This window comes from Zootoca vivipara, chromosome Z, assembly GCF_963506605.1.
Source record: "Zootoca vivipara chromosome Z, rZooViv1.1, whole genome shotgun sequence".
In the NCBI taxonomy this organism is placed as follows: Eukaryota; Metazoa; Chordata; class Lepidosauria; order Squamata; family Lacertidae; genus Zootoca; species Zootoca vivipara.
Window position 1 is genome coordinate 13,458,551 of NC_083294.1, and position 12,249 is coordinate 13,470,799.

Below are 12,249 nucleotides of genomic sequence, written 5' to 3' on the forward strand. Positions count from 1 at the left end.
GGGACGTTTTGCACGCAGAACAGGTGCTCTGTAGCTGTGCTGTGGCCCTTCCTGTGATTGACTAGAGCAATTATGGACTTGTAAAATTGTAGAGTTGGAAGGGATCCCAAGGGTCATCTAGAGCAGTGTTTCCCAACCTTGGGCCTCGAGCTGTTTTTTGACTACAACTCCCATCATCCCTAGCTAGCAAGGCCAGTGGTCAGAGATGATGGGAATTGTAGTCTGAAAACAGCTGGAGACCCAAGGTTGGGAAACACTGATCTAGAGCAACCCGCTGCAATGCAGTATTGTGTTATGTAAAAGTGATTTAAAACATTATGTATTTAAATACAGTTAAAGCAATGGCATATGTAAAAATGTTTTCGAAACCAATATAGATACCAAGTGGGATAGAAATCTCCAGTTTAGAAGACTTGTTGAAAGCAGACGTGCCTTGTTTTAGTGATACCTTTGTTCCCTCTTGACAGAGAAAGCTTCCGCACTTTCCACGAGCTGTCAGAAATCTTCTCAGATGAGAACAACCATTCGTTGAGTCGGGAGCTTCTCATTAAGGTAAGATACCTGATTTTAAAATACCTGCAAATAATAAAAAGTACAGAAATCTGCAAGCCACATGTGTTTTATCTGTTTGGTCCCACTGATGCCTGATAGATTTCTTTCGTTTGCCCTGGGCAGGAGTGTTGTGGAGTGACCGATGAGAACTGTTAATCCATTTTGGGGTGAAGTCAGGTGGAATATTTTATTGGGTGACAGGCATTGATTTGGAATATGCTTTTATTTGCTGGGGGTGGCCAAGAAATGATGTCTACAGCTTCACTCTAAAATCCTATGTGCAGCACGGATTGGTCAATGTCTGTGATGTTAGCATTTGGCTGTTTGCTTTATACATCTGTTGTCATGGAAGTTGCTAAGTGAGATTCCCACCCTCTTTCCATTACTCCTGTCCTCACGTTTGGAGATGTTTCAGTCTAGCAACCACTCCTCAGGGGTTTTTTCTTCCAGTTAATGGATTAAATACAAAGCAGCTGGATTCCGCAAAGACACAGCAAAGTTGTCTCTTACTTAGAGGATCCGAAAGGGTTTTTCTAAAGAGGTAGGCCGAAAATCACCACTCCCTTCTGTGGTCCGTTTAGCCTCCATGAAAGTGGAGTGTCTGTGTGATTTCTCCTCTCTCTCTCTGGCCAACTTGGAGATAGGCCACTAGCAATGGCGTAACTGGCCCCTCGGGTGCCCGGGGTGGAGTGAGCCGCCCATGGGAGCGGGGCGAGCCAGGGCAGGGCGCATGGCGCAAAGCCTCTCCGCTGCCTCCCCCTCAGCTGTAAGGCGGCTGGGGAAGAGGTGGTGGGCCACCATGTCACTCCCAGAAGGGGACGCGTGGGCACACTTTAGTCCCCACAGTAAGTGCCGGCACCTGCGGTTTGGTGCCTAGTGCCAGATGCATTTTGTTGCGTTTGTTGACTGAACCAAAAGGTTCCGTGAGCCCCATTTTTATTTATTTATTTTAAAAACTCACATTTTTGCCATTTTGTCAAAAAAAAACCCTCTCAGTGATGACACCCAGGGCAGCCCTTCCTACGCCACTGGTCACAAGGTAGATCATGATTTCTTGGGAGAAATCCCTGGGTTGTTTGAAGTAGATTAGCAAAGATATCTGAGTTTCTCAGACTAGGGCCTGGGAGACCAGGGTTCAAATCCTCCCCACTCAAGTCATGCAGCAACCTGAGTGTGACCTTGGGCAAGCTTGAAGGAACAACTCTCAGTAAATAATGGATGGCTTTTAACTCCCCGGCATAATGCTCAGCAAAACAGTTACCTTAAAAACTCAGGATGAAGGCTTAAGAAACAGGATGTCTGGAAGTGACTTGAGGATCAGAAACCTTTTGTTGATCTACTGTAAATCCAGAGAGAGATCTTCCCATCCCCCTCTTCTGCTAGGGAATGGGTCGTGCCTCCTTTAATGCTGTTGCAGCAAACCGGGGAGAGACAGCTGTTTTTATATTCTTCTCTGCTAGGCTTGGGCACCTCCTGGGCTCAGCAGCTAAGGAATCCCCTGTGATGGTGATGGGGGTGAGAGATAAGTATCAGGGAGGAGAAAATCATAGAATCATAAAGTTGGGAGGGACCACGAGAGTCATCTAGTCTAACTCCCTGCAGTGCAGGAATCTTCTGCCCAATGTGCAGCTCGAACCCATGATCTTGAGATTAAGAGTTATCGTCTGGTTCTCTACTGACTGAGTCATCCCAGAGGGAAGCTAGCATGTGTGTGTGTTTGTGTGTACGCACACACGCACAGAGGGATTCCCTTTTCTTATCAGCAGACTGCAGTCAAAGCTTTCCCAGAATTACTGTTCCTCCATCCAAGCGATGGGCGGGGTTTGCAGCCCGGAGCCTGGGTGACACCCCACCTTGTGGTCAGTTTTTGAATGCTCTCCTGCTTCTGTGATTCCATTAACCCAGGATTCCTGCAGACGGATCAGTTGATCCAGGCTTTTCTTGCATAGAGTTTCCGCAGAGCGTAGATCATAATCTGGCCTCTACTGATCATTCGCTCTGATTTGATGGTGGTGTGCTTACACGAAAGTGAGCATTAATACGGGTCTGCTTGCACGGTGTGACTACGCATCTTGGAATCATAGAATTTTAGAGCTTAAAGGGTCATCTTTAATCAGTTGTCCAGTCCACATTTTTTCAACTTCCCTAACTACAGAAAGCCTTATTCTTCAAGCCTGAAAACCCTTTAATCTACTTTAAACGTGCATGAACAATACAACTGTGTGTATAAAAACCGTTGCATAGGAAATATAGGAGGTTGCCTGATACTGGTTGTAAGTCAGACTGTTGACCTATCAAACTGAGTATTTCCTACGCTGACAGTCAGCAGCTCTCCAGGGGTTAAAGCAGGAAGCCTTTCTACCAGGGCAGTCCAACTTTTCATACCGGGTGGGCGGCAATACTATTTTGACATGGGGGTACCAAGGCCAAAATTTGACGCCCCCTAGCCCTCGTGCTGCCTTCTCCAAACCAGCACCTTGCTTACCCAGCTTTGGGAAGGCAGTGCAAGGGGTTTTTTTGGGGGGGGGGAGTGTTAAATGTTGCCAAGGGCTTCCAGAAAAGGTTTTGAGGTCCACGTGTGGCCCTTGGCTGTACATTGGGCCACACTAGCCCTACCAGGAGATACCATTGGGGATTGAACCTAGGACCTTATGCACCCACAGCATATGCTGTAGCACTGAGCTATGGCCCTTCCCCTAAAAATGAACTAAGATTCTAGTCCTTGTGGTTCTGAATAAGAGGTTGAAATAAATAAGAAGCTGTCTTCTACTAAGTCAGATCCTCATTATACGGAGTCAGATGCTCAGTCCATCTTTGCTCACTATTGTCTACACTGACTCGCAGCAGATCTCTGGGGTTTCAGGCAGGGGGCCCTGGTCTTTTCCAGGCCTACCTGGAGATGCCACCAGGGGCTGAGCTTTGGCCCTCCTGCCACTCTGGTTTATTGATGATTACTGCAGTCATCTCAAAAGAAAGCTGTGCACCCAGACACTCCTATTAATGGTTCCCTTTCTCTCTTTCCTTGGCAATGCAGGAGGGGACCTCCAAGTTCGCCACCCTAGAGATTAACCCAAAGAGGGCTCAGAAACGGCAACAGCAGCAGCGGGAGATGGTGAGTCAAATACGGTGTTTTATAGGACACCGCTTTCTACCAGAGAGGCTGTGTGGTGTAGTGGTTAGGGTGCCAGACTAGAACTTGCGAGGTCGGGATTCAAATCCTCACTGGAAGCTCACTGCGTAGCCTCAGGCCAGCCTAACGCACCTCACAGGGTTGTTGTGTGGGTAGAACAGGAAGAGAACTATGTATGCTACCTTGAGCTCCTTGTAGGAAAGGTGGGATATCAATGCAATAAGGAAATACCAAGGCAGATTCATCAGTCTGTGCTATTTGGAGCTAGCAGCTGACTTTCAGATTCTTGGTTGGAGAAATAGGTTTTTCATTTCACCTTCTCACTTGAGATCTTTCTAAGCCAGGGGTAAGGAACCTCTTTGGCCCTCCAGGACTCTAACTCCCATCAGCCCTTGCTGCTAGCACTGGCCAATAATCAGGGATGATGGGAGTTGTAGTCCAGCAATGTCTGGAAGGCTCGAGGCCTGCTGGCCTAAGTTGCAGCATTCCTTTCTGCTAGCAAGAGATGGAAGGCTGCCCCTATAATGAGAGTGGAGGGAATATCTCTTCCTAGATCAAGCTTGGGGACCTGGGTGCACTCCATATTTTGTGGAGCCTTTGGTCCTGATGTGTAGTGGTGGAAATCCTGTTTATTACAGGCAGGGACGCTCTGGCCAAGGCATCCCCAAACTGTGGCCCTCCAGATGTTTTGGCCTACAACTCCCATGATCCCTAGCTAATAGGACCAGTGGTCAGGGAAGATGGGAATTGTAGTCCAAAACATCTGGAGGGCAGAAGTTTGGGGGTGCCTGCTCTGGCCCTCCAGACGTGGCAGAACTACACTTCCCATCAGCCCCTACAAGCATGGCCAATGGCCCAGAAGCATAGGGAGTTGAAGTCCAGAGGGCCAAAGCTTCCCTACCTCTCATTTTTTAACCAACGCCCATGTTGGGCCTCTCTGGACACGGTGGCTCTCTCAGTGATCTTAACCCCTTGGCTCCTGTTACAGGGCGTGATGCAAGGCACCATCCCTTACCTGGGCACCTTTCTCACTGACTTAGTGATGTTGGACACAGCCATGAAGGACTATGTGGATGTAAGTATCACCAAGCCTTTCCCCCCTGCTCCCTCTTTCAAGCAAACTGATCTTTCCTTTGCTACATTTCCTGAAATGGCACACCACTGCATAATATGTTTCCGTAATGGAACCTTATAAGGTCTCCCTAAGACTCACATGAGCAGATCTTTTTACCTGTAGTCACGCTGCCCCCTGGTGGACATTTGTTGCTTCTTACAGCTTTTAAAAGCGACGCGGGTGGCGCTGTGGGTTAAACCACAGAGCCTAGGGCTTGCTGATCAGAAGGTCGGTGGTTCGAATCCCCGTGACGGGGTGAGCTCCCGTTGCTCTCTCCCAGCTCCTGCCAACATAGCTGTTCAAAAGCATGTCAAAGTGCAAGTAGATAAATAGGTACCGCTACAGCGGGAAGGTAAACGGCATTTCCGTGCGCTGCTCTGTTGGCCAGAAGCGGCTTTGTCATGCTGGCCACATGACCCGGAAGCTATACACCGGCTCCCTCGGCCAATATTGCGAGATGAGCGCCGCAACCCCAGAGTCGGTCACGACTGGACCTAATGATCAGGGGTCCCTTTACCTTTACAGCTTTTAAAGGGGTGCCTAAATGCATTTTTTGTTATTGGAAAACCATTTCAACTGCAAGCCTAACCAGCATCGCCAAAACAAGAACGGTCCCTGCCCATGAGGGGCGTACAGTTGAAATCTGAAATGCAAGTGCCATTGAGAAATGAGATATGTGGTTTTCTCCATCATCTCTGACACAATGCTGCCTTGGCCTGATGGGACTCCAACAACATTTGGAGGGCCATAGGTTCCTCACCCCTGTTAAACACAGTACAGCAAAGGCTTGTGGCACATTGGTAGGGCATCCGCTTTGCATGCAGAAGGTTCTGGGTTTAATTCCTGGCATCTCTAGATTGATTTCATAATACTTTTTTAAAAAAACGAATCACAACATGTTTAGAACGCACTCCACTATCCCTTCTAAAAAGCAACAATCCAATGATGGTTGCAGAAAAGTACAGTTTTCTTATTAGGTCCTTGAATCTGTTATTTTTGCCGCAAACTTACCTATTCCTAAAGCTTTCCCGCATTTTGGGTGCTCGGAAATTGAACCGGTGGGCAGTGGGGGCAGTCACTGGGTTTTAACAACCTGCCTTTCTTTTCTTTCAGGCTGGCCTGATCAACTTTGAGAAAAGGAGGAAGGTGAGAACTATTGTTGTTTTTAACCAACTTTATGATGAATCGCAAACGTTTTATAGGTGGCTTTAAACTCTCAATAAAGCGCAGCAGCCGTAAACAAGGGAGAGAATAAAACCAGCATACCAAAATGAGGCTTCCAAGCACTGAGCATTCTCAATGGCCATAGAATTGCTCTATAGCTCAATGCGGTTGGGGAACCAGAAATTGGAGGTGGGTGGGGGGATGGAATGGAGTATACTGTACTGGGAGGAGTGCATGGCTGGCTGGGGGATGGAATGGAGTATGATGGGAAAGTGACTGGCAGGCATCCTAAACGACAGCACTCTGCCCTGTTTCATAAATACTTTTTATACGCTTTGTGACTTATCAGCCAGGGCTGATAGGAGTTGTAGTCCAGAAACTCTGGAAGGCTGTAGGTCAGGGGAGGGTGCCATAGGACCCCTTACAATGATATTTCTGGGCTTAGCCGAGCTTAACCCTACTTCCCCCCACCCCTACTCTCCACCTGCAGGAGTTTGAAGTCATCGCCCAAATCAAACTGCTCCAGTCAGCCTGCAATAACTACAACTTCACGCAGGAAGATCGCTTTGTGGTCTGGTTCCATAGCATCGAGCGGCTCAGTGAGGCAGAGAGGTGAGCCCTTTCCTTCCCCCCTCATCTCAAATATTAAATCACGTGGGGCCACCCCCCAGTGTGCTTCCCCAGTCCAAGCAAGTAACTTTGCTGAACACTAAAGATCACAGGTGGGGAGAGGGCTCTTGTGCTTGCAGGCTTCCCAAAGGGGCATCTGGTTGGCCACTGTGAGAATGGGGTGTTGGACTAGATAGGCCATTGGCCTGATCCAGCAGGGCTCTTGTGCCCTAACACCACTGTCAGAGGTAATACCAGTTACCGCGAATCACAAGTGGGGAGAGTGGCCGTTGTGCTCGGGTGCTGTACTGGGTCTTCACATTGAGGCCCTGTTTGACCTGATCCGGCAGCCATTCTCTACTTACATCCTGCTTAGTTGGGGTGCTTTCGATAGGAGGCTCCAATTACAGCTTTGTCGCTGTTCCTCTTGAGGACCAGAAACTTGTCCTTTAAAAAAAAAAGGATTATGTATCAGGTAGGGTAGGGGTGAGGAGCCTTTTCCAGTCAAGTGTTGTGTATGATGATTATCACTATCTCCCAGGGATAGCAGGTCAGTGGTGGCCAAGGCCAGAGATAAAAGTGCCTGGATCAACAGGTACCACTCTCCCATTTTATACTGTAGGCTCTGCCCACCCCCACATCTCTCCCTGTAGGCAGGCAAGAGGCATTGCCCCCTTTCCAAGGACACACTCCAGGGCAGCGCAGAGCAGGGCTGGTGAAAGGGTGTGGCCTGTGAGCGGGAGGGCAGAGCCCAGGAAGAGCGTCTGGAGGGCCGGACAGAGAAGCCTGGAGGGCCACTTTGGGAACCCCTGGGTCTGAAGTGTCCCCCATCCTGCAGGAGGGTGAAGAGAACAGCTCTTGAGGCAAGAAGCTCAGAGTTGATGCAAACGCCAACCAATGTCCTCCCCCCTCCTGTTCCTTCCAGCTACGGCCTTTCCTGTGAGATTGAGCCCCTGTCGGAGTCAGCCAGTAACACCCTGAAGGCGAAGAAAAACACAGGGATCATCAAGCGCTGGAGCGAGTGAGTCCTTGTTCATCCATCCCAAAGTGCAGTGTTGCTCCAGGGGTGTCTCTGAGCCCTCATTTTAAGAGCCAGCTTAAAACAACTCAGGGCTAGAGAGCAGCTTTGAGAGACATGCTGGCTGCAGAAATTGTTTATTATTTATGTATTTATTTAGAACACTTGTACCCTCCTCTTCAGCCAAAATGGCTCCCGGAGGAACTTATAATACAATGAAAACAAGACAGTCCCTGCTCACAGGTTTACAATCTTTTTTTAAAAAAACTAAAAACTAAAAAACAACCCTCCTTAACACATAAGGAAAAAGGGACAAGGAGGGAAGAGGAAAATAAAAATCTAAACTCGGGACATAGACATTCCCATAATGACCAGCCGGCACAGTTCAGGGGCAGGAGGTTCCCAATGGAGCTGGCATCTCACACCTGAGCCAATGCGAGTGTACCACTGCTGCAGTGGCTGCCTCCATGTGAAATGAACTTGGAATCAAGAACCTGAGGAGATAGGAAGAAGATGCCTTTATACTGAGGCTGGCAGAAGTCTCTCTCTCTCTTTTTCTAGACTGGAGTTGAATTTTCACTCCAGCTTTGGGGATGGGCTAGCATCTCCCACCAGATCCAATGAGGACCAGGCTAGCTTAGAGGGGTGTCTTGTAACAGTGAGTTGTTGGGCATTGTTGGACTACAACACCCATCATCCCCAGACAGCTTGGTCATGAATGATGGGAGTTGCAGTCCAACCACATCTGGGGACCCAAGGCTAGTTAATGCAATTTTAATTGACATCCTACTGGCTTGAATATACTTGTTTTATTTTAAGCCCAAGGCCAGCAAGGATTGAACCTGGGACCTTCTGGAGGGGGAATATAAACCTTGGTCTCCCGGGTCCTTGTCCAACACTCCAACCACTACATCGCCATGGCTCTAGCCAATATTATCTACACTGACTGGCAGCAGTCTCTCCCAAAACTATCTGGAGATGCTGGTGGTTGAGCATGCAATTTTCTGCATGCAAAGTTCTGCATGCTAGAGCTCTTTCTTTTAAAAACAATGTAAGATCCTAGTGCTCATGGTTCTGAACTGAGGCCTCATTTTAATAGACCATTGGCCTGGCTTAGAATGTTCCTATCTCGCACAATACTGTCTACACTCACGCAGCAGCTCCCCAGGGTTCGAGGCAGGGAGCGTAGATGTCATTGGGGAGTGAATCGGGGGCCCTCTGCCTACTCTTGGGCCACCAGGGCCCCTTCCTGAAAGGTGCTTATTTGCTTTCTTTGTTCTTCCCAGCCGTCAGGCCCCCAGCACCGAATCCTCCTGTGCCAGCGGCAGCTCCCACTCCAAGTCCTTTGACCAGCTGAAGTGCGGTCCCTACCTGGGCAGTGGGGACATGGCAGACTCGGTCAGTGTCACGTCTGCCGGCTCCAGCAGCTCCGACGTGGAAGAGATCAATATCAGCTTCATCCCCGACTCTCCTGAGGGTCAAGAAAAGAAGGTACAAGACAGCGTCCCGCTAGGCCCCGCTTGCGCCCAGGGGGGCAGGGGGCAGGGGAGAGGCCGACTGTCGCTTTGGGGGCGGAGGGCAGGTTTTGGAACGGGCATGCCTGGAAATCCTTCTGTCCCAAGGCAAATGCCTGTAGGGAGCAGGCTTCAGAGGCTGTTGGCCGTGGGTGGAGCTAGGGGCGGGTGGGCGGAGCTGATATGAGCCCCTCCCCCTCCTGTGCTCGAGGTGGGAGGGGCCTGTGTCTTGCGAGGCGCCGCTTGTTTCTGAAATGCAATTTATCCCACCCTATTAGTGTTACCTTCCCGTCCTGGACGCCCAGACGTTCAACTCTGCTTCTGGCCAGGAGGGGGTGCCCCTGAGCACTGCCTGTAGTAGAAAGGTGATTTTTCTCAATAAGGAATACCTGGGGAGGCAGAAAAGGAAACGCCCGCTCTGTTGCAAGAGGCTTAAATCAAGCCCTTTAATTCTCTCCCCTCTTTCTCTCCTCCCTCCGTAGTTCTGGGAATCCACCTCGCTTTCCTCCCTGGACACCTCGGGAATCGGCTCGAGTTCGAGCAGCGCCTCCTCCTCCTCTGTCTCCTCCACACCAGTGACGGCCTCCCGCACCCACAAGCGCTCTGTCTCAGGCATCTCCAGCTACTCCTCTCTCTCCTTGCCCCTCTACAACCAGCAAATTGATGACTGTTGCATCATTCGGGTCAGCTTAGCCGTGGAGAATGGAAACATGTACAAGAGCATTCTGGTGAGAGTCTTTTGACGAGGAGGGGTCTTTGTTTTTCTGTGAGGTGGGTAGTTGAGTGCTCTTCGAAATCCGGAGGGTTTTTCAGGAAGCCTTTTGGGGGCAAATGTAAAAAGCCAGCCTAGGATATCCGTTCACCAAATGTTCTGTGCTGGTTCTTAGGAAGCTACTTTAAACCAAGTCAGACCTCATCTGCCTTTGTACTTCCTACACTGACCAGCAGAGGCTCTCCGGGATTTCAGGCAGGGAGTCCTATCTCAGCCCTACCAGGGGATGCCAGGGTTTGAACTGGGACCTTCTACATGCAAAGCAGATCCTCTGCCCACTGAACTCTAGATGCTCCTGATGAACATAGTTCATCAGTGCCTTATACTGAGACCATGCACCCATTTAGCTCAGTATTGTCAACACTGACAGGCAGTAGCTTTCCAGAGTTTCAAGGAAGGTTACCTCCAAGCCCTTCCTGCAGGTGCCATGGGCCTTCTGCCTTCAAAAGTAGGTGCTTGCCTAAATGTGGGTTTTTGTTTTTACATTAATATTTTCCAGGTCACCAGCCAGGACAAGACCCCAGTTGTGATCCGTAAAGCCATGGCCAAACACAATCTGGATGGGGACCGGCCGGAGGACTATGAGCTCATTCAGATCATCTCAGAAGAAAGAGGTGAGCGGCCATGGGTACTTGGCCAAGATTACGGCTATGTTTTCCCTCCACTGTCAGAGGCAGTGTGCGTCTGAATGCCAGTTGCTGGGAATCGCAAGTCGGGAGAAGTGCCGCTGCAGTTAAGAGTCCTTCTCATGGCTTCCAATTTGGGTACCTGGTTGGCCATGCTGACCATTGGCCATGCTGGCTGGGGCTAGTGGGAATTGGAGATGTTCCCCTCGCCGTAGCATCTCCTTAAAAGCCCAGTCCTTGAACCTCTTTCTTTCCCGCTTCCCTCCCCCTGTCCCCCTAGAACTGAAAATCCCGGACAACGCCAATGTCTTCTACGCCATGAACTCTGCTGCCAACTACGACTTTGTGCTCAAGAAGAGAGGCTTCTCCAAGGCCGTCAAGATCAAGCATGGATCGAGCTCCACGCTGCCACGGATGAAGCAGAAAGGCCTCAAAATTGCCAAAGGCATCTTCTAACCCCTGGAGCAGAGGGTCGCCTGCCCCACCCACGGGCTTTGCCCCCTGACCAACTCAGTGCTGTTCCACTCTTGGCTACCAGTCTGTCTTAAATGCCATTGGGGTTGGGGGCAGGTGTGAGAGAGATGATGTGATTGATCTCCCCCACCCCGGCAGCCTTGACCCTTTTCTCATCTTGCCAAGGAGATGCCCCAGCCGAAACCCTGGAAATGGGAAGCGGGATCCCTTAGTAGCAACGCCGCTCCTGCACATTGCTCTTCGCGCTTTCTCTCTCTGTTGGCAGCAGCTGGCGCTTGCCTTTAAATCAGGTCTGCATCTCGCCTTTTTTAAAAAACAACAACAACGAGGAGGACATATTTCCCATTTAAAAACAACAACAACAACACCTTTCCATGGTGCAAGCCAAGCATATGTGGCTGCCTGAAGCCATAGCCTGCCTTAGGTGTCTACACCAATCAGCGTGGTGCTACTAAGGGGGGCCTGGTTTCTCCATTCTCTGCTAAGAAGCACCCAAGCAGAGGCTGGGGACTGGGAGTTCAGGGGATTGGGGGCGAGCCCATGTGTGGGACAATGACTGTCTTCATCTTCCATGCTCCTGGATACGGTTCCTTCTTGGTTGTCCTGGTCAAGCGAACTCACTGCCTGGAATTGGTCCAGAAATGCACTTTTTTGTCCTTAACAGGAGTCTGAAACTTTCCCCCACCGCTGCCTGTCCACATGGAGGGCCTTGTGGATTAAAGGCCACCAGCGAAGGTGGATCCTGTGCCAGAATAGGGTCATCCCACTCAAGACTTTTTTTGAACTTTTCCAAACTCCTCCCCTTCCCCCTTTCTATTAAGAGCCTCCACCAAAGATCAAAAATGGCAAGCGTGTTTCTATGACAAAACGCCTCCGCTTGCCAACAGAGGCAGGAGTTGAAGGAAGTTGGTTTCTGTACAAAACACACTGTAAATAAGGACTTTGGGTGGAGAGAAGGAAGAGGTGGGAGGAGGGCTAAGTGATTTGCTCTAAAGGGTTGCAATGAAACTGCCCACCTCCCTTCTCCCTCTTGGGAAGTGCCACTCCAGTTTTTTTTCCTTGTGTGTGTTTTAATGGACTAAGAACCTTTGACAGTGAAGTAGGGTCTGTGGACTATTGTCTGATGTGATCAGATATTTTGTTTTTTGTTTTTGTAAAGAGAATCTCAAAATGAATTTACTAATGTTCCACCCCACCCCACCCCACCCCCAATATTTATTGCTTGTGTAAATAGAATGGTTGGATTTGTACATTTTACTAACACTGTTTAAATATC

General features: G+C 49.6%; 1 protein-coding gene across 5 annotated transcripts in view; it reads left to right on the plus strand.

The window, feature by feature from the left end:
* Positions 1-12,249, plus strand: part of RALGDS (ral guanine nucleotide dissociation stimulator) — a 93,195-nt gene extending 80,946 nt beyond the window's left edge. For 4 of the 5 annotated variants that reach the window (XM_035102191.2, XM_035102190.2, XM_035102188.2 and 1 more), the window contains exons 9-19: positions 468-552; positions 3,587-3,664; positions 4,671-4,757; positions 5,910-5,942; positions 6,451-6,572; positions 7,495-7,590; positions 8,874-9,078; positions 9,380-9,466; positions 9,584-9,829; positions 10,373-10,487; positions 10,780-12,249. In XM_035102191.2, the coding sequence (XP_034958082.1) occupies positions 468-552; positions 3,587-3,664; positions 4,671-4,757; positions 5,910-5,942; positions 6,451-6,572; positions 7,495-7,590; positions 8,874-9,078; positions 9,380-9,466; positions 9,584-9,829; positions 10,373-10,487; positions 10,780-10,955 (1,330 nt within the window). In that variant the 3' untranslated portion in view covers positions 10,956-12,249. The remainder of the gene's footprint in view (positions 1-467; positions 553-3,586; positions 3,665-4,670; positions 4,758-5,909; positions 5,943-6,450; positions 6,573-7,494; positions 7,591-8,873; positions 9,079-9,379; positions 9,467-9,583; positions 9,830-10,372; positions 10,488-10,779) is intronic. The other variant, XM_035102189.2, reaches the window with a different exon arrangement.